The sequence below is a fragment of the Leptodactylus fuscus genome, chromosome 4, assembly GCF_031893055.1.
Source record: "Leptodactylus fuscus isolate aLepFus1 chromosome 4, aLepFus1.hap2, whole genome shotgun sequence".
NCBI classification, from domain to species: Eukaryota; Metazoa; Chordata; class Amphibia; order Anura; family Leptodactylidae; genus Leptodactylus; species Leptodactylus fuscus.
Genome location: NC_134268.1, coordinates 47000487 through 47026365, shown reverse-complemented (window position 1 = coordinate 47026365; position 25879 = coordinate 47000487). Strand labels below are relative to the sequence as shown.

At 42.6% G+C, this 25879-nt stretch overlaps 1 protein-coding gene across 2 annotated transcripts in view; it reads left to right on the top strand.

The window, feature by feature from the left end:
* The window catches only part of HNF4G (hepatocyte nuclear factor 4 gamma), a 57178-nt gene that overhangs the window by 7027 nt on the left and 24272 nt on the right, over positions 1 to 25879 (top strand). For both annotated transcript variants that reach the window (XM_075272124.1, XM_075272122.1), the window contains exons 2-7: positions 6988 to 7159; positions 8675 to 8769; positions 10442 to 10548; positions 21424 to 21579; positions 23764 to 23851; positions 23935 to 24087. In XM_075272124.1, the coding sequence (XP_075128225.1) occupies positions 6988 to 7159; positions 8675 to 8769; positions 10442 to 10548; positions 21424 to 21579; positions 23764 to 23851; positions 23935 to 24087 (771 nt within the window). The remainder of the gene's footprint in view (positions 1 to 6987; positions 7160 to 8674; positions 8770 to 10441; positions 10549 to 21423; positions 21580 to 23763; positions 23852 to 23934; positions 24088 to 25879) is intronic.

Sequence of the window (25879 nt, the reverse complement as noted above, 5' to 3'; positions counted from 1 at the left end):
AAGGACCAATCGACTAGTTTCCACCTATTAATTAGGATAAGACCATTAAGCAGGAAGGGACAGAGGGGCAAATTCAGCTTTGGGCTCACTGTCTATTGTAACCTCCCCCAGGGTTCGCCAGCAGCTACTGGGGAAATGCTCCTATTGCAATTCCCTTACACATGTATTACAAGTCAAGTAGTCAAGTAATACAACATGGTTTCATGGCAAGCGATCACAAACTTCTGTGATAACTATCTTATCCTTCTTTATGTGTGACCATCCAGTGGACTGGTGTGAATTGTAGCCTTTCAAGGCTTTTGTTAGTGTGTTGTATTGAATTTGTTTCAAGATAAAATGGAGTTCTTCATCAAATTGGACATCAATTGAATATAGACATATCTTTTTATGTTTAAGGGCTATTTGCACATGGCCTTATGTATTTCCATCTGGAACAATGCTGCATACCATATTGACAGACCATATTGTCTTATATTGAGTGCTTTGTCTCGGGTCAATCTTTGAAAAGAAAAGAAAAGAAAAGAAAAGACTGATTCTATGAAAGAATATATTGTAATATGTAACATATATTATGGAGTATTTAATGCAATTTATATGCCAACTGTGTGTGCAAAAAAAATTATATGGCCATATGAATTCATTGAAATATTTTCATCATATTCAGAATCCTTTTATGGATCCAAAAATAGTTGTTTGCATGAGGCCTTAAGAATGTACAAGACGCCTTAAAGTGTAATCCCATTTTTTTTTACTATTGTATGGGGGGTGTTTGGTGAACATTTTTGTATTATACTTAATTAACCTATCTAACTTCCTTTTGATAGAAACCAGGCTGGAAAGTTATTGCTGACAACAATGTAAGCATTGCCAGGGATAGTTTATCCTGTCCACCTATACTCAATACAGTATGTAGAGCTGAAGCAGTTACCAAAGTAGGAATGTATTTCCAGTTTTATACAACTTAGAAAATGGTTCTGAGATCCTCAGCTGTGGCAAATGCTTCAGTTCTACATACTGGCAATACAAATGTGTTCACACAGCGGTTCTTCCTGCAGCGCTTTAGCGCTGCAATTACGGCCCATGGGGCCTTAAGGGCTAGTTCACACGGGGACATGGACGCTGATTTTGACAGCGGATTTCGCGGCCAAATCAGCGTCCATACAATGTATCCCTATGTGAACTGCTCGCTTTTTTTTTCTGCTAGCGAGCTAGCAGAAAAAGAAGCGACATGACCTATCTTTCGGGCGGAAGCCGCTCGCGATGAGCCGCGGCTTCCGCCCAGCCGCAGCGCCCTCCATGTCGGCTCATTCATTTGAGCCGACAGCGGAAGTGAACGCCGCGACCGCGATGGTCGCGGCGGGAGCAGTTCACATAGTGTGGACATTGTATGGACGCTGATTTGGCCGCAAAATCTGCTGTCAAAATCAGCGTCCATGTCCCCGTGTGAACTAGCCCTTAGCCTTATGTGGTGTTGTGCTTGTGGGTTGGTGTATGTGTGCTGTCTGTGTGTTGTTTAAATGGTGTTTGTGTGTGGTGTGCATGTGGTATTTGTCGGGTGGTGTTTGTGTTGTGTGTGTCTAGAGTGCTCTGGTGTTTGTGTGGTGTTGTGCTTGTGGGTTGGTGTATATGTGCTGTTTACATGGTGTTTGTGTGTTGTGGGTGGTGGTGCGGCCCCTTTAGCAGCAACTCTTTGGCGCCGTCGCTATAATCCGTCCCTGTCATTCATAACTGTTGTTTTCCCCTCAGCACTTTCACATTTCCCCATTATAAGCATAGGGCCTAACTTTAGGGGCCCTAATCTCATGAAGGGGGGATGCTAGCGAGATGTAACATGCACAGTATTCTGCTCCTGTGGGTGGAGAGGGGGCATGCCAAATTTCACCCAAATCAGGCGAGAACTGTGGATTTGTATAGAGCAGACTACTACAGATTTTGAGTTTTATATATACAGTGTTGGCCAAAAGTATTTGCACCCCTGCAATTCAGTCAGATAATACTCTTGTTCTTCCAGAAAATGATTGCAAGCACAAACTCTTTGGGATTAATATCTTCATTTATTTTGCTTGCAATGAAAAAACACAAAAGAGAATGAAAAAAAAGTCAAATCATTGATTATTTTACACAAAACTCCAAAAATGGGCCGGACAAAAGTATTGGCACCCTCAGCCTAATACTTGGTAGCACAACCTTTAGACAAAATAACTGCGCACAACGGCTTCCGGTAACCATCAATGAGTTTCTTACAAGGCTCTGCTGGAATTTTAGACCATTCATCTTTGGCAAACTGCTCCAGGTCCCTGAGATGTGAAGGGGGCCTTCTCCAAACTGCCATCAAGAGATCTCTCCCCCACAGGTGTTCTATGGGATTCAGGTCTGGACTCATTGCTGCCACTTTACAAGTCTCCAGTGCTTTCTCTCACCACCATTTTCTAGTGCTTTTTGAAGTGTGTTTTGGGTCATTGTCCTGCTGGAAGACCCATGACCTCTGAGGGAGACCCAGCTTTCTCACACTGGGCCCTACATTATGCTGCACAATGTGTTGGGTGTCTTCAGACTTCATAATGCCATGCGCACGGTCAAGCAGTCCAGTGCCAGAGGCAGCAAAGCAACCCCAAAACATCAGGGAACCTCTGCCATGTTTGACTGTAGGGACCGTGTTCTTTTCTTTGAAGGCCTCTTTTTTTTTCCCTGTAAACTCTATGTTTATGCCTTTTCCTATTTTTGTCTCATCTGACCAGAGAACATTCCTCCAAAGTGTTTTTGGCTTTCTCAGGTAAGTTTTGACAAACTCCAGCCTGGCTTTTTTATGTCTCTGGGTAAGAAGTGGGGTCTTCCTGGGTATCCTATCATACAGTCCTTTGTCATTCAGACGCCGACGGATAGTACATGTTGACACTGTTGTACCCTCGGACTGCAGGGCAGCTTGAACTTGTTTGGATGTTAGTCAAGGTTCTTTATCCACCATCCACACAATCTTGCGTTGAAATCTCTCGTCAATTTTTCTTTTCCGTCCACATCTAGGAAGGTTGGCCACAGTGCCATGGGCTTTAAACTTCTTGATAACACTGCGCACGGTAGACACAGGAACATTCAGGTCTTTGGAGATGGACTTGTAGCCTTGAGATTGCTCATGCTTCCTCACAATTTTGCTTCTCAAGTCCTCAGACAGTTCTTTGGTCTTCTTTCTTTTCGCCATGCTCAATGTGGTGCACACAAGGACACAGGACAGAGGTTGAGTCAACTTTAATCCATTTCAACTGGCTGCAAGTGTGATTTAGTTATTGCCACTACCTGTTAGGTGCCTCAGGTAAGTAACAGGTGCTGTTAATTACACAAATTAGAGAAGAATCACATGATTTTTCAAACAGTGGCAATACTTTTGTCCACCCCCTTTTTTATGTTTGCTGTGGAATTATATCCAATTTGGCTTTTTGACAATTCTTGTTGTGGTTTTGAAGACAAATTAAATGAAGATAATAATACCAAAGAATTTGTGATTGCAATCATTTTCTGGAAGAAAATGAAATTAGTTTTATCTGACAGAATTGCAGGGGTGCCAATACTTTTGGCCAACACTGTATACTGTAGATTATACAGTATATCTCCTATTCTGGAAGTCTTGTTGTGGTCTTGTATAAGGCTCTTTTCACACTACATCTGCAGTGTACGCGTATTGTGTATACTAGGAAATCTCCTAAGACACAAGTTAAGAGGATTCCTATGATAGAACCACAATTCTCTGCCAATAGGGATCCATGTATAAAAAAAAAACCAAAAACGTAAACCGGACTCCTGTTTCCATCAATATAATGGCGGCTTAAGGGCCTGTTTAAGGAACGCACCTGGTACTTTTTTTGGCACTTACTCTGTAAACACAGCGTGACTAAAAACCCCTTTCCTTAATTGCTGGAAGCTACAGAGAAACATTATAAGTGTCTGAATAGGACCCCATAGCAGTGCTATACCCTGTCTATATGGTACAGAGGGCTCCTCTCTTGTTTTTTTTTTTTCTGTTACGTCCAGATGTAATTGTGTCACCAGATTTCTTATTATTCTTTGATATTGCATCACATAGTGATATGATTTATGTGTTTGTGTTGCCACCTGGTGGTTAAGTTGTGAACTGCAGCCTTTCAAAAGTTTTCTTCATTTGTTGGAATATATTGATTTGGTTTCATGGGAAACAGGAATCCTTAAAGGAGTTATCCTTTATCCATAAGATACGTGATAAATTACTGATTGGTGGAAACCACTAAAACCCCAACTAATCCTGAGAATAAGGGTGTTTTACTGTCGTGGATACAGAGGTGCCCTGCTCCATTTATTTCAATAGCAGACTTGGACTACAGAATGCGAACATATTGCCTATATAGAGCATGGAGTTTTATGACTTTTTCCTGGATTTTACTGATGGAAATTAATCATAGTTTTTACATTAATAAGTGCATTTTAGTGGTTTTCCTCTGCTCTACGATATTTTAGTTAAGCGCACATTACTTATAAACCTGTTCCTTAGAATGGTCATTGTTACATTAAGGAAATTCAATGAGCTGAATATATTTAATGGCTCCAGGTAATCTACAAGTATTAAAGCTTAAAGCCCTTCAAAGGATCGTATACTTCCCTTCCATTACACCTTGTTCATCTTTAGTAGTCCGATTACTCAATGGACATACAATACGGTATCTCAGGTGTAATTGTTTTACATCCTAGATGTTACACTCTTTCTTCTGGATAGTACTTTAAGTCAATAGAAATAAATCCAGAGGTGAGGAATAACATATTATCTAACATTGAAACTACTTGTGCAACAGTGTGATATGTTGTGGTAGAAAAGAAGTGATAGAGTGATAGTGAACTGTAATATTTACCATTCATTGATTCCAATGGTGACTACTTGCAGCTAAAATTGTGATAATGCAGGCAAATGAAGAACTAGACATCATTTATTATAGCCAACCATACAAAACAGGGTAGTATTGGGCTCTACAGAGTCAGAGCTGTTCTTTATCATATAGGGTATATGGTATACGGAGCCTTAAAGTGTATCTCCAATTATAAAATATCTTTTCATAAACGAATAGTACAGGTGAATATATGAAACTTTGTAATATATCTTATTAAGAAAATATATCATGTTCTCTACTTATTAGACCACCAACCTCTAAGCCTGTGTAATTACATAAGACTCCATCTCTGTATTCACTTTACACACAGAACTCTATAGAGAGGGGAGGGAGGAGGAGGAGGGTGTTAATTTCTTGCCTCAATCTGTGCACTTGTAGGCTGAAATATAGACATGTTAAAAGAGCTACTAGACTCACAGAATAGCAGAATATAACAGCTGAAGCTATTGGCCTGTTCCTGCAATCTCTTACTCCCCTCCCCTCTCTGTAGACTAAAATGTTAAAAATTAATCGGCTTGATACATGGAGAAGAAAACAGATTTCTTAAATAAGATATATTACAAAGTTTCTTATATTCACCTGTACTATTCATTTATAAAATGTTTCACATTAAAACATTTTTTAGATTACAGATGTGTAATTTATCAGAAGTTCATCATTATCTTTCCTCTTGAATCAATATAGCTAAAGATGTATGGTGTTAGATAACCATCTTAAGAAGCCCATGATTTTCTGATACAAGATTTTGATCCTATGTGTGGCCACAAAGAAAGAGGTTTTAATTTAAATTGCACCCTGTCAAAGGTTTTACTAGCATGTCACAATTTTGTGTTGATTTGGTTTCCTAAGAAAATTAAGCCCCTGACACAGGATAGGCCTTCAAGACTGGTAGGGGTCAGACTCATGGCACTCCCACCAATTAGCTGTTTGAAGAAGTCCCAGTTTTGGACTGAGCCCTATGAACATTTTATTGCTTATATTGGTCTGTTTGCCTACATGAAGGAAGGGTAGCTTGCTTGGTATTGCAGCTTTATCTGGTCAACATTAATGGGATAGATTTACAATTCCTTTGTACTGCATATGATAAGTAAAAAAGAAGGCATAAGTCAGACCTCCACCAATCTCATCAAATCAGGCACCATCAGAATTCTGATCCCAGAAACCACTTTAAGAAATGAAAGTAGCTGAAATATTATAAAATAAAAGAACAAACAAAGATTACTGTTAAATCTCTCACTGCTCCATCTCTACAAATCCACTGGACTATCGTTACTAATGAAGTGGCCCAGGCATTATACTGTATTGGGCCACTGTGGAGCATTATACTGTGTGGATCTACTGTTGAACGTAGTACTGTGTGCAGCCACTGTAGATCATTATACTGCATGGGCCACTGTTGAGTATTATACTGTGTGGGTCCCTGTGGAGCATTATACTGTCGGGGCCATTGTGGAAAATTCTACTGTGTGAGGCCACTGTGGATCATATTAACCTGTGTGGGACCACTGTGAAATATTATACTGTGTGGTGCTACTGTGGAGCATTATACTGTGTGGGTCGCTGTGGAGCATTATACTGTCGGGACCATTGTGCAGAATTATACCGTGTGAGGCCACTGTGGATCATATTAACCTGTGTGAAATATTATACTGTGTGGGGCCACTATGGAGCAATATACTCTGTGGGGCCACTGGGTAGCATTGTATTGTGAGGGGGCCACTGTGGAGTATTATCCTGTGAATAAGTATGGTAGAGAGAGGTCCCATGCAAAAATCTCGTCCAAAAGTGGATCCTGCCATCAGAAAATTTGGGAACCACTACATTGTGCATAATGTGCATTGTGTGGTTTCATATCAATTCCCTATAGTGGTAAGATCTCTTTTTCTCATATTATATGTTTTATTTTTGCCTTATGGGCTGTATTTACATTGCTATACATCATGTTCAAACTCTTGCACCTGTTCCTTCCCACTGTGCAGCTTTCAGCTGGAGTGCTGGTTCTGTATTGCTTTGCCATTCTGTATTATTGTTTCCATCACATTGCATTCATTATGTCCTCTGTATTATCCCCATGATTCAGATAGTTCTCCTGGAGAATCAGTCATCATGAACGGAATCGACAATGGGCTCAACAGCCTGTGCGCAATATGTGGAGACAGAGCTACAGGGAAACATTATGGTGCATCCAGCTGTGATGGTTGCAAAGGATTCTTCAGGCGCAGCATCAGGAAAAGCCATGTTTACTCTTGCAGGTAACTTACACCTGGAATACAAAAACATTTATCGAAATAATGCATTAAAACCATACCACAACATGAAAAAATCACTGTGAGAATCCAGATGTACCAACCCTGAAATTGCTGCGTGCATTAAGAAACCATTAGGACTCATACACACAGCAGTATTGCAGCTCATCTTTGCATTATACAGCCCTGATAATACGGCATCAACACAGGTATATGGACCCAAAAGCACATGCATTTTTGAGAATGCACCATGTTAGTTTTACCTGTGGAAATGTTATGTTTTACTCATAGTTTTATATGGGGGAGGCAAAATGAAAAACACAATGGAAAAGCAATAAAAAAGCTAGATTGTTGTTGCATTTTTATCAACTACTAGAGATGAGTGAGTAGTACTCGATCGAGTAGGTATTCGATCGAATACTACGGTATTCGAAATACTCGTACTCGATTGATTACCACTCGTTGTTCGAATGGAAAAGTTCGATGCAGAACCAGCATTGATTGGCCGAATGCTATACAGTCGGCCAATCAACGCTGGTTCTTCTCCTACCTTTAGAAGTCTTCTCCGTGCAGCTTCCCCACGGCGTCTTCCGGCTCTTCATTCACTCTGCCAGGTATCAGGCCTGGGCAGAGCCGACTGCGCATGTCCGCTTGTAGTGCATGCGCAGTCGGCTCTGCCCAGGCCCGATGCCTGGCAGAGTGAATGAAGAGCCGGAAGACGCCGCGGGGACGCTGCACGGAGAAGACTTCTCGGAGGATCCAGCCCGACCCTCACTCTTGGACTTGGTAAGTATAATTTGATCGAACGTTGCCTACCCCTGAAACGAGCATTTCCCCCCCATAGACTATAATAGGGTTTGATATTTGATTCGAGTAGTCGAATATTGAGGAGCTACTCGAAATGAATATCGAACCTCGGACATTTTACTGTTCGCTCATCTCTATCAACTACATTTCCACTGAGTTAATTTTAACATCCTTTTTAGCTGGGGTTCTCAACATGTGGTCTCAGCCTAAATCAGATGTTTTTTTTTGTCATAATCTACCTGCAGGAATTGATTCACGTTTTCAGATCATTTCAACCTTTGCTGAGATGTTTGTGAAAATAGAGAGCAGGTTAGTCCAAGGATCTAGGCAATGGATGTCAGGCTTTAAAAATATTGGGGCAGATTTATTAAGACTGGTGCAAGACAAGAATGATTTGTCCAAGTGCAAGCCCTGCACCAGAATGGAGATCTGTACCATATAGGAACTGGCATAAATTTCCTGTATAAGGCTAAGGTCCCACGGGCCGTAAACGCAGTGCTAAAGCACTGCGGGAAGAACCGCAGCGTGAACACATTGCGGTTCTTTTCACAGCGCTTTGAAGAGAAAGTTCATGGAGTTTTCCATTCTTACCATTATATCAACGGGAAAGCCGCCGGCTTTTCCGTAGATATAATCGACATGCTGCGATTTCCAAAACCGCAACAGTTATTAATTATCTTTTAATCATCTTTTAATCTTTCAATTCTCTTCTAGGTTTAGCAGACAATGCGTTGTTGATAAGGATAAAAGAAACCAGTGCAGATATTGTCGCCTGAAAAAATGTTTTAGAGCTGGAATGAAAAAAGAAGGTATTTTATGAGAATTCTTTTACATCCTAGTATAAAATATCCAAGGCCCCTGAGATTCCAATAAAATAAATAAAATTCCATCTTCTCGTTCAAAGGCACATATGTTATTGCCCATTCTAAGCCGAGACAAAAGCAGACATGTTAAGCCTGACCTGTATTTACAACACATTTGTAAGTCCTACAAGTACAGACCACATCTTCACCATTCTTTAGGTCACAGTCATGTTATCATGGACGCTATGAATAACAAAATGTGGCATATGTTTAACCCCTTCAAGCCGTGGCCATTATCATCTTTTGCATTTTTTTCCATGCCTTTAAAACATCAGAAGTCTTCAGATTTCAGTTCTCATAGTTGTATGAGGGTTTGTTTTTTGTGGGACAACTTGTATTTCCTGTACTTAATAACTCGTACAAGATACTGGGATGCTGAAAAGAATTCAGAATGTTGGCAAGAAGAACCCCCCTCGAAATAACTTCTCATATCCACTTGGAAGAGACACCTCCATTCATGGACACTGCACTGCACAAATTTGACATTAAGTCCTCCTAACACATAGTCATACATTTGGCACTAAAGCAGATATTGATTCTACAAACATGGAAGTGCCTTGAGGATTACTCACATAATGTAAAGCTGCCATAGAGTGCTCCTCACTTACAATCCCACATTACAAGTTATATTTACTAAGCATACATAGAGGTGACTTCTGTATGACTCAGCTAATGTAAAACTGCAAAAGATTCCCCCTCACTTTACACATTTGATACACCATATTGCATGTACCTACTATCCATAAAAGGGAATTACTTATAGGTGTGTTCACCCTTATCTGTGCTGTAACTTTGATAAGGACTCCATGAAACCAGTTTAAGGCTAAGGCCCCACGGGAAGTCCCGCAGCAAAAATTGCTTCGGGAAAAACTGCGGCGGCAACGGTTCTTCCCGCAGTATTTTAGACAGAAAGTTTCCATAGTTTTCCTCTGTGGACTTTCTGTTACAATTATACCTATAGGGAAACCACCGGCGTTTCTGTAGGTGTAAATGACATGCTGCAATTTCCCAAACTATACTGGTTTTGGAAATTGCAGCGTATCCGTTTTTATCGCAAAGTAGGGATGGGATTCACTAGAATTCCTTCCACTTTGCCTTCACTGTAAAACGCCACGATGTAACTTTTTGTATCCTTCAATAGACGCTGCCCCACTGTTATTGGAATTTTTTTCTCTAGCCCCTACCATTCACCCTACCCTACCTATGCAATCTTTGTTGACAATTTCTGCACCCGGTATGCTAATTAGTTCCTCCACTGTCAGGTGGGTGGTCCTTGGCTGGAACAGGCAGCCAAGGACCACCCACTTGTCTATAGATTAGCATACTTGATGCAGAAATGGAAATGATTGCTTAGGAACAGCAGGAATGAAATAGAATATGAAATATGCAAAGAGCTGGAGTCGGCGGAAGTCCTCTATAATCTAAAAATTACATGATCTTTTTTCTTATACTAACACTGATGAAAAACCATAAACCCAACTTGTCATTTTTTTTGTTAATGGGTACAATTTAGCCTATTAGTATTGTGAAATAATGTAATTTTTTATAAGTCTATTAGGTACATACTGTATATTTGTTAATAGGCAGACATGTCTTCTTTATTTTATTTTTTCCATAGCTGTTCAAAATGAACGAGACCGAATAAGTACAAGAAAAAATGTGTTTGATGGAAGCAACATCCCCTCCATTAACACATTGTCACAGGCTGAGGCGCTGTCTCGCCAGGTAAGAAAAACATCAATTTAAATGCAGTCACATCTTATTGTGTATTCACTGTCTGTCCAGTATTGTCTTCCAAGGTGTACATTATATACAGTTATTTCATATGTTTAGAGTTCACAGTCTTTCTAGTTACCACTGATGGCAGATCCCTACAGCTTGTCTGACTGCCTGCATGGACAGTACGGACATACGAAAGCAGGAGAATATGCTAAATCAAAGGAAATCCAAGGGAAAGTGGGGAATTTATCAAAGCATGTAATGCCAGTTTTCTGTTTGATAATGTGCAACCAAAGATGTGCCATGTTCCCTGTTCTGTACATGTGCATAGAGCAGGGTGGAAGGCGGGCCGCAGGGGGTCACCTCAGCCCAACATACTTATTGTAACCCACCCCGCTTGTTGATGTGAAATACTCCAGTCTTCACTAATCTTCATAATTGACCAGTAAAGTATCACAATGTGCTGTAGTATACAATATATAAAGGTATTTAAAGAGTGACTACTGTATAAAGTAAAGAGAATTGTCCTATTAACTGCATCTCATTTTTTGCCTTGAAAAAATATAAATCTTTCTATCATGTCTTTATTTTAAAATCTTTAATGAATTAGTGAATGAAAATATATATAATACACTAGCCTCTTCCCGCCACTTTGTCTGCGTGTTGTTGATGTCGATGATCCGCCTATATTCAGCAAATTGCTGCCGTCGATGGTTCGCCTGCTCTTAAGCTGTCCTGCTGCTGAACTTGTTCCTCACACCATGCCTGTGATTGTTCCAGCATCTCAGTAGTTCGCTGGGAAGCCATATCATGAGTGTGTTGTTGGCGATGATAATCCGCCTGCTCCAGCATTTCGGTACCTGTCAAGCTGGCCTGCTGCTAAACTCGTTCCTTGAGCTGTACCCGTGATTGTTCCAGCATCTCAGCAGCTCGCAGGGACACCATATAATAAGCGTGTTGTTATTATTATTATTATTATTATTATTATTATTATTTTCTGTAAAACTTGCATTGTGTTTAATAATAATAATAATTAGAGATGAGCGAACACTAAAATGTTCGAGGTTCGAAATTCGATTCGAACAGCCGCTCAATGTTCGTGTGTTCGAACGGGTTTCGAACCCCATTATAGTCTATGGGGAACAGATACTCGTTAAGGGGGAAACCCAAATCCGTGTCTGGAGGGTCACCAAGTCCACTATGACACCCCAGGAAATGATGCCAACACCTCTGGAATGACACTGGGACAGCAGGGGAAGCATGTCTGGGGGCATCTAACACACCAAAGACCCTCTATTACCCCAACATCACAGCCTAACAACTACACACTTTACACACTCAATACCACCTCTCTGACAGTAGGAAAACACCTTGAAACATGTGTATTTGGCACTTGCAGTGAGGAGAGCTTGTCACCAGCAGTGAATTTGGCCCTTGTAGTAAGTTGAGGTTGGCACCAACATTTGTTTTGAAAATCAGGGTGGATTGAGCCTCTAACCAGCAGAGTTTGGGCAAATTCATGGTGGAGGGAGCCTCTAAAAACCCCAGTTTGGACCAATTCATGGTGGAGGGAGACTCTAAAAACCCCAGTTTGGACCAATTCATGGTGGAGGGAGACTCTAAAAACCCCAGTTTGGACCAATTCATGGTGGAGGGAGCCTCTAAAAACCCCAGTTTGGACCAATTCATGGTGGAGGGAGCCTCTAACCAGCCCAGTTTGGACCAATTAATGGTGGAGGGAGCCTCTAAACAGCCAAGTTTTGGGAAATTCATGGTGGAGGGAGCCTCTAACCAGCCCAGTTTGGACCAATTCATGGTGGAGGGAGCCTCTAAACAGCCCAGTTTGGGCAAATTCATGGTGGAGGGAGCCTCTAACCAGCCCAGTTTGGACCAATTAATGGTGGAGGGAGCCTCTAAACAGCCCAGTTTGGACCAATTAATGGTGGAGGGAGCCTCTAACCAGCCCAGTTTGGACCAATTAATGGTGGAGGGAGCCTCTAAACAGCCCAGTTTGGGCAAATTCATGGTGGAGGGAGCCTCTAAAAAACCCAGTTTGGACCAATTCATGGTGGAGGGAGCCTCTAATTAGCCCAGTTTGGACCAATTAATTGTGGAGGGAGCCTCTAACCAGCCCAGTTTGGACCAATTAATGGTGGAGGGAGCCTCTAACCACCCCAGTTTGGGCAAATTCATGGTGGAGGGAGCCTCTAACCAGCCCAGTTTGGACCAATTAATGGTGGAGGGAGCCTCTAACCAGCCCAGTTTGGACCAATTAATGGTGGAGGGAGCCTCTAATTAGCCCAGTTTGGACCAATTAATTGTGGAGGGAGCCTCTAACCAGCCCAGTTTGGACCAATTCATGGTGGAGGGAGCCTCTAATTAGCCCAGTTTGGACCAATTAATTGTGGAGGGAGCCTCTAACCAGCCCAGTTTGGACCAATTAATGGTGGAGGGAGCCTCTAAAAAACCCAGTTTGGACCAATTCATGGTGGAGGGAGCCTCTAATTAGCCCAGTTTGGACCAATTAATTGTGGAGGGAGCCTCTAACCAGCCCAGTTTGGACCAATTAATGGTGGAGGGAGCCTCTAACCACCCCAGTTTGGACCAATTCATGGTGGAGGGAGCCTCTAACCACCCCAGTTTGGACCAATTCATGGTGGAGGGAGCCTCTAAACAGCCCAGTTTGGGCAAATTCATGGTGGAGGGAGCCTCTAACCAGCAGAGTTGGGGGAAATCAGGGTGGAGGGAGCCTAGTATTAGCAGAATTGTGCAACGCTTATGATGGATGAGTATGAGGATGCGGAGGAATTGGAGAGGTTGAGTACAGACATGGAGTTTCATGTTGGGGTGCTTTACACAGGTGGGCACAAAAATGACGGCTCTACCCAGTGGTGGTTCATTTTTATCAAAGTGAGCCGGTCGGCACTCTCAGCTGACAGACGGGTGCGCTTGTCAGTGATGATGCCACCGGCTGCACTGAACACCCTCTCAGATAGGACGCTGGCGGCAGGACAGGACAGCACCTCCAAGGCATATAGGGCAAGTTCAAGCCACAGGTCCAACTTCGACACCCAATACGTGTAGGGCGCAGAGGGGTCGGAGAGGACAGGGCTGTGGTCGGAAAGGTATTCCCGCAACATGCGCCTATACTTCTCACGCCTGGTGACACTAGGACCCTCCGTGGCGGCACTTTGGCGAGGGGGTGCCATCAAGGTGTCCCAGACCTTAGACAGTGTGCCCCTCGTTTGTGTGGACCGGTGAGAACTTGGTTGCCTACTGGAGGAACTGCCCTCCCTGCCGCCAACGTCACATGCTGGAAACATCTCCATCATATTCTGCACCAATTGCCTGTGGCAAGCATTGATGCGATTGGCCCTCCCCTCTACCGGAATAAAAGACGAGATGTTGTTTTTATACCGGGGGTCAAGGATAGCAAAGATCCAGTACTGGTTGTCCTCCATGATTTTGACAATACGCTTGTCGGTTGTAAAGCACCCCAACATGAACTCAGCCATGTCTGCCACAGTGTTAGTTGGCATGACTCCTCTGGCCCCACCGGAAAGTTCAATCTCCATTTCCTCCTCATCCTCCATGTCTACCCATCCGCGCTGCAACAATGGGACGATTCGAAGTTGCCCGGAAGCCTCCTGTATCACCATCACATCATCGGACAACTCTTCTTCCTCCTCCTCCTCCTCCTCCTCCTCCATTAAACGCAGTGAAGCGGACAGATGTGTGGACCTACTCTCCAGCTGTGACGGATCGGATGCTATCCCTAACTCCTCTGTGTGATCTGAGTTATCCCTGATGTCAATCAGGGATTCTCTCAGAACACACAAGAGCGGGATTGTAAGGCTCACCATCGCATCCTCAGAGCTCACCCTCCTTGTGGACTCCTCAAAGACCCGTAGGATGTCACAAAGGTCTCTCATCCATGGCCACTCATGGATGTGAAACTGAGGCAGCTGACTTTGTGGCACCCTAGGGTTTTGTAGCTGGTATTCCATCAAAGGTCTCTGCTGCTCAACCACTCTATTCAACATCTGAAACGTTGAGTTCCAGCGTGTGGGGACGTCGCACAAAAGCCGGTGTTGTGGCACATGCAGGCGTTGCTGGAGAGATTTTAAGCTAGCAGCGGCTACTGTCGACTTGCGAAAGTGGGCGCACATGCGCCGCACTTTCACCAGTAGCTCTGGAACATTGGGGTAGCTCTTTAGGAAACGTTGCACCACTAGGTTGAAGACGTGGGCCAGGCATGGAACATGTTGGAGTCCGGCAAGCTCCAGAGCTGCTACCAGGTTCCGGCCGTTATCACAAACGACCATGCCTGGGCCCAGGTGCAGCGGCTCAAACCATATTGCCGTCTCATCGAGGAGGGCATCCCTCACCTCGGAGGCAGTGTGCTGTCTGTCCCCCAAGCTGATCAGCTTCAGCACAGCCTGCTGACGTCTACCAACGCCAGTGCTGCAACGTTTCCAACTCGTAGCTGGGGTCAATCTAACAGCGGAGGAGGAGGCGGTGGCGGAGGAGGAGGCGGTGGCGGAGGAGGAGGCGGTAGAGGAGGAGGAGGAGGAGGGGGGTGTTCTTCTCGTGTCCCTGCCAGGAATGTTAGGCGGGGAGACGAGGTACACCGGGCCAGTTTGGGAAGCAGTCCCAGCCTCAACTACATTCACCCAGTGTGCCGTCAGTGAAATGTAGCGTCCCTGTCCGCATGCACTTGTCCACGCGTCGGTGGTCAAGTGGACCTTTGTGCAAAGCGCGGAACTAAGGGCCCGCCTGATGTTGAGTGACACGTGCTGGTGCAAGGCGGGGACGGCACACCGGGAGAAGTAGTGACGGCTAGGGACGGCATAGCGAGGTGCCGCAGTTGCCATCAGGTCCAGGAAGGCGGGAGTTTCAACAAGCCGGAACGCCAACATCTCCTGGGCCAGCAGTTTAGCGATGTTGGCGTTCAAGGCTTGCGCGTGTGGGTGGTTAGCAGTGTATTTCTGCCGCCGCTCCAATGTCTGAGAGATGGTGGGTTGTTGTAAAGAAACGCCTGATGGTGCCTTTGATGGTGCAGGAGAAGGAGATAAGACAGGACCAGGGGAGGATGAGGTAGAAGTCAACAAAGTGGCGGAGGCAGATGAAGTGGTGTCCTGGCTCGTCCTCTGGAGTGCATCGCCAGCACAGTCAGCAGTGGCAGTGGCAGAGGCAGAGGCAGAGGCAGTGGCAGTGGCGTGAACGGCAGTCGGCCTTTGTCCTGCCGTTGCTGCCTGCCACTGATTCCAGTGCTTGGATTCCAAATGACGGCGCATTGAAGTGGTGGACAGGTTGCTCTTCTCAGAGCCCCTAATCAATTTCGAGAGGCAAATTGTGCAGACAACACTATATCTGTCCTCGGCGCATTCCTTGAAAAAACTCCACACCTTCGAGAAACGTGCCCTCGAGGTGGGAGTTTTTCGGGGCTGGGTACGAACTGGAACATCTTGGGAGATTCCGGGTGTGGCCTGGCTTCGCCTAAGCTGCTGACCTCTGCCTCTGCCTCTAGCTACCCTTTTTGGTGCTGCACCTGCCTCAACATCCACACTACTTTCCCCGCTTGACATCCCCCCTGTCCAGGTCGGGTCAGTGTCCTCATCATCCACCACTTCCTCTTCCAACTCCTGTCTCATCTCCTCCTCCCGCACAATGCGCCGGTCAACTGGATGCCCTGACGGCAACTGCGTCACATCATCGTCGATGAGGGTGGGTTGCTGGTCATCCACCACCAAATCGAACGGAGATGGAGGAGACTCTAGTGTTTGAGCATCTGGATACAGATGCTCCTCTGTTAGGTTCGTGGAATCGTGACGTGGAGAGGCAGGTTGAGGGACAATGAAAGGAGCGGAGAACAGCTCTGGGGAGCAGGGACAGTTTGGGTTATTGTTCTGTAAAGCTTCGGAATTTTGGGAGGAAGGAAGACAAGACTGTTGGGTAATAGGAGGAGAGGAGGCAGAGTCTGACTGGCTGCTGGACAATGTGCTGTAAGCGTTCTCTGACAGCCATTGCAAGACCTGTTCCTGGTTCTCGGGCCTACTAAGGTTTGTACCCTGCAGTTTAGTTAATGTGGCAAGCAACCCTGGCACTGTGGAGTGGCGCAATGCTTGCTGCCCCACAGGAGTAGGCACGGGACGCCCTGTGGCTTCACTGCTACCTTGCTCCCCAGAACCATTCCCCCGACCTCGCCCACGGCCTCGTCCACGTCCCTTTCCGGGAGCCTTGCGCATTTTGAATTCCTAGTTAGAAATTGGCACTGTATACCAGTAGTAAAAATTGTGGGTGCACGTAACCCCAATATATTCTTTGAATTCCCAGTCAGAAACTGGCACTATATGGCAGTAGCAAGAAATGAGGGTATTTGTATTCCCAATATACTCTTTGAATTCCCAGTCAGACAATGGCACTGTATACCAGTAGTAAAAATTGTGGGTGCACGTAACCCCAATATATTCTTTGAATTCCCAGTCAGACACTGGCACTATATGGCAGTAGCAAGAAATGAGGGTATTTGTATTCCCAATATATTCTTTGAATTCCCAGTCAGACAATGGCACTGTATACCAGTAGTAAAAATTGTGGGTGCACGTAACCCCAATATATTCTTTGAATTACCAGTCAGAAACTGGCACTATATGGCAGTAGCAAGAAATGAGGGTATTTATAACCCCAATATATTCTTTGAATTCCCAGTCAGACAATGGCACTGTATACCAGTAGTAAAAATTGTGGGTGCACGTAACCCCAATATATTCTTTGAATTCCCAGTCAGAAACTGGCACTATATGGCAGTAGCAAGAAATGAGGGTATTTATAACCCCAATATATTCTTTGAATTCCCAGTCAGACAATGGCACTGTATACCAGTAGTAAAAATTGTGGGTGCACGTAACCCCAATATATTCTTTGAATTCCCAGTCAGAAACTGGCACTATATGGCAGTAGCAAGAAATGAGGGTATTTGTATTCCCAATATACTCTTTGAATTCCCAGTCAGACAATGGCACTGTATACCAGTAGTAAAAATTGTGGGTGCACGTAACCCCAATATATTCTTTGAATTCCCAGTCAGACACTGGCACTATATGGCAGTAGCAAGAAATGAGGGTATTTGTATTCCCAATATACTCTTTGAATTCCCAGTCAGACAATGGCACTGTATACCAGTAGTAAAAATTGTGGGTGCACGTAACCCCAATATATTCTTTGAATTCCCAGTCAGAAACTGGCACTATATGGCAGTAGCAAGAAATGAGGGTATTTGTATTCCCAATATACTCTTTGAATTCCCAGTCAGACAATGGCACTGTATACCAATAGTAAAAATTGTGGGTGCACGTAACCCCAATATATTCTTTGAATTCCCAGTCAGACACTGGCACTATATGGCAGTAGCAAGAAATGAGGGTATTTGTATTCCCAATATACTCTTTGAATTCCCAGTCAGACAATGGCACTGTATACCAGTAGTAAAAATTGTGGGTGCACGTAACCCCAATATATTCTTTGAATTCCCAGTCAGACACTGGCACTATATGGCAGTAGCAAGAAATGAGGGTATTTGTATTCCCAATATACTCTTTGAATTCCCAGTCAGACAATGGCACTGTATACCAGTAGTAAAAATTGTGGGTGCACGTAACCCCAATATATTCTTTGAATTACCAGTCAGAAACTGGCACTATATGGCAGTAGCAAGAAATGAGGGTATTTATAACCCCAATATATTCTTTGAATTCCCAGTCAGACAATGGCACTGTATACCAGTAGTAAAAATTGTGGGTGCACGTAACCCCAATATATTCTTTGAATTCCCAGTCAGAAACTGGCACTATATGGCAGTAGCAAGAAATGAGGGTATTTGTATTCCCAATATACTCTTTGAATTCCCAGTCAGACAATGGCACTGTATACCAGTAGTAAAAATTGTGGGTGCACGTAACCCCAATATATTCTTTGAATTCCCAGTCAGAAACTGGCACTATATGGCAGTAGCAAGAAATGAGGGTATTTGTATTCCCAATATACTCTTTGAATTCCCAGTCAGACAATGGCACTGTATACCAGTAGTAAAAATTGTGGGTGCACGTAACCCCAATATATTCTTTGAATTCCCAGTCAGACACTGGCACTATATGGCAGTAGCAAGAAATGAGGGTATTTGTATTCCCAATATACTCTTTGAATTCCCAGTCAGACAATGGCACTGTATACCAGTAGTAAAAATTGTGGGTGCACGTAACCCCAATATATTCTTTGAATTACCAGTCAGAAACTGGCACTATATGGCAGTAGCAAGAAATGAGGGTATTTATAACCCCAATATATTCTTTGAATTCCCAGTCAGACAATGGCACTGTATACCAGTAGTAAAAATTGTGGGTGCACGTAACCCCAATATATTCTTTGAATTCCCAGTCAGAAACTGGCACTATATGGCAGTAGCAAGAAATGAGGGTATTTGTATTCCCAATATACTCTTTGAATTCCCAGTCAGACAATGGCACTGTATACCAGTAGTAAAAATTGTGGGTGCACGTAACCCCAATATATTCTTTGAATTCCCAGTCAGACACTGGCACTATATGGCAGTAGCAAGAAATGAGGGTATTTGTATTCCCAATATACTCTTTGAATTCCCAGTCAGACAATGGCACTGTATACCAGTAGTAAAAATTGTGGGTGCACGTAACCCCAATATATTCTTTGAATTACCAGTCAGAAACTGGCACTATATGGCAGTAGCAAGAAATGAGGGTATTTATAACCCCAATATATTCTTTGAATTCCCAGTCAGACAATGGCACTGTATACCAGTAGTAAAAATTGTGGGTGCACGTAACCCCAATATATTCTTTGAATTCCCAGTCAGAAACTGGCACTATATGGCAGTAGCAAGAAATGAGGGTATTTGTATTCCCAATATACTCTTTGAATTCCCAGTCAGACAATGGCACTGTATACCAGTAGTAAAAATTGTGGGTGCACGTAACCCCAATATATTCTTTGAATTCCCAGTCAGACACTGGCACTATATGGCAGTAGCAAGAAATGAGGGTATTTGTATTCCCAATATATTCTTTGAATTCCCAGTCAGACAATGGCACTGTATACCAGTAGTAAAAATTGTGGGTGCACGTAACCCCAATATATTCTTTGAATTACCAGTCAGAAACTGGCACTATATGGCAGTAGCAAGAAATGAGGGTATTTGTATTCCCAATATATTCTTTGAATTCCCAGTCAGACAATGGCACTGTATACCAGTAGTAAAAATTGTGGGTGTATATAGCCCCAATTCTATTGCTAGGGGACTTGCAGGGTATTTCTGGGGTGAAGGTGGGGGGGCACACCGTTGGAACGGGTATCGGGGTATATATCGGGTATACGGGAATACACTGACAGTGTATTCCATTCAGGATCCTGGGAAAGCTGGGTTGCGGCGATTGAGCCCGTCAGTGCCACGTTACACTGACAAGCTTCTCCCTGGAATTTAGCTCTTACAAGAGCTGTTGGTTGTCTTCTCCTTCCTATCCTAGCCTGTCCCTGCCTACCCAGAATCTAAGCCCTAGCTAGCTGGACGGAAACCTCCGTCCTCGGTGAATTGCAAGCTCAGAATGACGCGAACCTGGGCGGCGCTGTTCTTTTAAATTAGAGGTCACATGTTTTCGGCAGCCAATGGGTTTTGCCTACTTTTTTCAACGTCACCGGTGTCGTAGTTCCTGTCCCACCTACCCAGCGCTGTTATTGGAGCAAAAAAGGCGCCAGGGAAGGTGGGAGGGGAATCGAGTAATGGCGCACTTTACCACGCGGTGTTCGATTCGATTCGAACATGCCGAACAGCCTAATATCCGATCGAACATGAGTTCGATAGAACACTGTTCGCTCATCTCTAATAATAATAATAATTAACTTTGCAAGTAATACTATACTATATTTCACTCATTTATTTCAGGCAATTTCTGTTTATTATTATTCTAATAATAATAATAATAATAATAATAATAACTTATTGTAAGTCCTAAATAGAAATAAAATATATGTTTGCTCATTTATTTCAGGCAATTGATTATTAGTATTATTATTATTATTATTATTATTATTATTATTATTTTCTGTAAAACTTGTATTGTGTTACCTATCCATAAATAATAATAATAATAATAATAATAATAATAATAATAATAATAATCTTTGCAAGTAATACTATACAATATTTCGCTCATTTATTTCAGGCAATTGCTGTTTATTATTAATAATAATAGTAATAATAATAACTTATTGTAAGTCCCAAATAAAAATAAAATATTTTTGCTCATTTATTTCAGGCAATTGATGATGATTATTATTATTTTCTGTAAAACTTGTATTATGTTACCTATACATAAATAATGATGATAATAATAATAATAATAATAATAATAATAATAATAATAATAATAATAATAATAATAATTGTAAGTAATATATAGAACTAAAATATATGTTTGCTCACTTATTTCAGGCAATTGCTGATTGTTATTATTTTTATTATTATTATTAGTAATAATAATTATATTTTTTGCAATGCTTATACAGTGTTACCTATACATATCGCATTATTACTAACATCTTAAAATGTGCAGAAGCAGTAAACATCGCAGCTATATTTTGTATGCTTAGCCGACTACATAAAGGAGCAGGATTTGACCATTTGCATGCATGTTGAATTGAAATCTATAATGGCGACAGAGTTTTTCAATTATTTGGATGATTGCTTCTGTGGTTTTTGTTTAAAAACAGTGTTGGCCAAAGGTAATTTTTTATGTGAATTGTATTTTAATATAGTCTATTCATTTTCTTTCTCTTTTCGACATGGTTTAGATCACTACCTCAAGTTCTGGTACAAGTCCTGACATAAATACAAAGAAAATTGCTAGTATTAGTGATATTTGTGAATCTATGAAGCAGCAACTGCTAGTCTTGGTGGAGTGGGCAAAATATATCCCGGCCTTCTGTGAGCTTCCCCTGGACGATCAGGTACAAAACAAAAAATCTAGATTATATTTCGCTAGCGCAGTGAATCAACAAGACGTAACATTGGAAATATAATTTCAATAAAAAAGCGTCATATTTAAAATGTTCCATTTTAACAGTTTTCTTTAAAAAATGAAGGAAGAACCAGATCTATTGACACAAAGGTTTTCGGATTTCTTCACAAAATGTACCTATTTTTTCTAGCATTTCCTTTATGAGCGCTATGGACGTGCTCGGTTTTATTTATTTTATTTGGGTCTTGGACAGTATTATGTTTTCTACCCTATTTACATCAAGTGATGTACTGTATATTATTGCTATGAATGGGATAGATCTATAATGTAGAGCCAACAACCAAGTTTGGATCACATTCACAGAAGTTGTTTAAAATAGTGCCGCCGAGTGTATTTTTGGATAACGTCCCATACATGTATATGTTCCTGCCTATGACTCCAACTTAAGGCTAAGGTCCCATGTGCTGAATCACAGCTAAAAATGTTGCAAAATCACCTTCCTCATTATCTACAGCGTTTTGTATGTGTTTTTAGTACATTTTTCTCAGTTTTTTTGGTTCAGGAAGTGGTATAGATTTGTGGTATATTACTCAGATTGAGACATCCCCACCCTAGACCACCTAGATTCTCACCAGGCTCTGCTCACAGGATAAAAAAATGGGCAAGCAGGGTACAAGCTGAGATAAACCATGGTGTGCTCATCTGAGAGTCATTTTTGGCTACTTTCTGAGTGCATCATGGTTAGCAAATCTATATTGACAAGGTATTAAAGGAATGACCCATTGCAAGCAGGGTGCAGGGTACAGGGTACAAGCAGAGTATTGTAGCTGAGATGCACCATAGTGCACCAGAACTGTGCTAATCTGAGAGTCATTGTTGGCTACTTTCTAGGCACAGCATGGTTAGTAAATCTCTATTGACCAGAACTATCATAAAGCAGTTACAGGAGTAATAAAGGAATGACCCAATGCAAGCAGGGTACAGGGAACAAGCAGGGTACAGGGTACAAGCAGGGTGCAAGAGCTGAGATACACCATAGTGCGCCAGAACTTGGCTAATCTGAGAGTCATTTTTGGCTACTTTCTAGGTGCAGCATGGTTAGTAAATCTCTATTGACAAGGAGTATGATAAAGCAGTTACAGTGATAATAACAAAGGAATGACACAATGCAAGCAAGGTACAGGGTGAAAGCAGGGTACAAGAGCTGACATACAACATGGTGTGCCAAAACTGTGCTCATCTGAGAGTAATTTTTGGCTACTTTCTGGGTACATCATGGTTAGTAAATCTCTATTGACAAGGAGTATGATAAAGCAGTTACAGGGGTATTAAAGGAATGACTCATTGCAAGCAGGGTACAAGCAGAGTATAGTAGCTGAGATGCACCATAGTGTGCCAGAACTGTGCTAATCTGAGTCATTTTTGGCTACTTTCTAGGCACAGCATGGTTAGTAAATCTCTATTGACCAGAAACATGATAAAGCAGTTACAGGGGTAATAAAGGAATGACCCAATGCACAGGGAACAGGGTACAGGGAACAAGCAGGGTACAGGGAACAAGCAGGGTACAAGCAGGGTACAGAGAACAAGCAGAGTACAGGGAACAAGCAGGGTACAAGCAGGGTACAGGGAACAAGCAGGGTACAGGGAACAAGCAGAGTACAGGGAACAAGCAGGGTACAAGCAGGGTACAGGGAACAAGCAGGGTACAGGGAACAAGCAGGGTACAAGCAGGGTACAGGGAACAAGCAGAGTACAGGGTACAAGCAGGGTACAAGAGCTGAGATACACCATGGTGTGCCAGAACTGTGCTCATCTGAGTCATTTTTGGCTACTTTCTAGGTGCATCATGGTTAGTAAATCTCTATTGACAAGGGGTATGATAAAGTTACAGGGATAATAACAAAGGAATGACAATGCAGTTATAAGAAGCAAAGGTCCAGATTTATTATTTTTAATGGGTAACACACATGTTCACTCAAACATACTTAACCAGAGAGTTGACAAGATAGATACAGTTGTATTGGAAAGCTAGTCATAGTCATTCATCATATTTATTATGGTCAGTTTCATTAAATGATTGTTTAGGAAAACTGAAAAATTGTATCTATATACGCAAATGTGAACTTACAGACTGTATACTTACATTGTAAATATATGCACTTTTTTAAAGGTGGCTTTATTGAGGGCACATGCCGGAGAACATCTTTTACTTGGCATAACGAAACGGTCGATGGTTTTCAAAGATATCTTACTTTTAGGTAAATATAGCTAATATTGTTTATTTTTGTGTTTGTTTTTTGTTCTATTTATAATTTTAAAGAATTTCAACATTTTATTTAAGGAAACAACTATGTGATCCATCGAAACTGCAGTGAGATAGAGATAAGCCGAGTGGCCAACAGAATTTTGGATGAACTCATTCAGCCATTCCAGGATATCCAGATAGATGATAATGAATACGCCTGCTTAAAAGCAATTGTATTTTTTGATCCAGGTAACATTTTTGGAAATATGATTAGAATGTCTATGTCAGAAAACCTTCAGAAAATGTCTGTGAACATAGAGAATACAAGTATACTTTGAACAATGCATTGTCCAGGAATTTAGGCAACCAGCCATGTCACTGTTCACTGAGATCAATCAGAGTGTTGTCTCATAGTTATACAGTAGATTGCCAGGGAGAGCTAACAGATGGAAAGGGAGGAGACGCCATCATGACATAAGACATACACATATTGGAACATTCAGCATTTTACCAGTCTTATCGATCTCTACCTACCAGGAATGGACTGAATCACCAGAGTACCAAAGGATCCTCCCATGGGTCCAAAGTTCCATCATGAAAATGGGCCCCCAAAATCAGTCAGCAACCTCATTTGGTCCTGTATATGGAGCCTATGACTTTCCACTAGGCTATATATGTCTTATGGGTTTATTCCAAATACCCCATTAGGCCTTAAGGAAGATATGTCCTTATGGGTCTAATTAAAAGAACAAGGCATGAGCTATAGATGTAAATGATGAGCCCAGTCTGATGCTACTTCCTACTGTATCTCTAGTTATATGTAGGGCTTATTGAAATCAACAGTTCTATGCAAAGTTTATTATTGTCAATTCACAAAATGAAGCTAATGAACAAAAGAGAGAACTAAATCTAGGGGCGTAACTTGAAGCTATTGGACCCCAATGCAAAAAATGTAATAGGGCCCCCATCTACATCATGGCACTCAGAATAGTGGTATATCTTACATGGCAGGGGGACCTTTGGAACCACACAGAGTCCAGGGCCTGATAGCAACTACTACCACTGCAAACCCGATAGCTATGTGTTACGGTCAGCAGGGTTTATGAAAAAAAACTAAACAAACAAAAAACCCTACGGAGCCCTACTGGACTTTTGAGCTGCTATATGTTAGGATGGGGTCCCGCAGGTTTTCCTTCCGGCGCACAGCGCCACCTGCGGGTCAATCCAGTTCTCGTTCTCGGCGTCGGACAGTGAGGTTTGTGGAGCCTAAGTTCAGCATTTGGCCTACTGAGCATGCTCAGACTTTTTGGAGTCGCTCTGAGGCTAAGTCTCATTCTCACCCTACTGAGCATGCTCAGACCTTTTGGAGACATTCTGAGGCTAAGTCTCATTTTCACCCTACTGAGCATGCTCAGACTTTTTGGAGACGTTCTGAGGCTAAGTCCCATTCCAACCAAACTGGGCATGCCCAGTGAGGTTATGGCCACTGCCCTGTGGGCGGGGACTTGCCTCTATATGGTGTGAGCCAACGCCCGCCAGGTGCTCACACTTTGACTATTATGTTTAGACAGAAAGATTCAGGGATAGGTTCCTGTCAATTCCAGGTTGCCAGTGCAGGTATTCTAGGGTAGGATTCCTGGGTACAGCCGGTAGGGAACTGTAGAGCCTGTTGCTTCTGTCTAGTACTGTTGTAGCTCCAAAGCTGTTGTGGAGCCCTTTGTATTTCTGACCAGGGGTGACACTTAACCCCTGGCAGTCTTGGATGCAGCCAGTTCAAATTGAAGCTGCATAAACACTATTACCCAGTGAGGTCAACTGGTGTAATCCTCCTTTGCTGCCGGTTCACAGTAGAGCTGCACAAACGCCTTCACTCAGTGAAATTAACTGGTGAACGTGCATTGGCCCCCGTTCACACTTGAAACCGCACAAAACATACTGCTGCTGCGCTCAGGCAGACGGCTGCCCCTCTGGGGCTTGTGGACCTCGACTGCAGCCACTACCGCAGTCAAGAGGTTCTGTCAAATAATTATATATATATGTA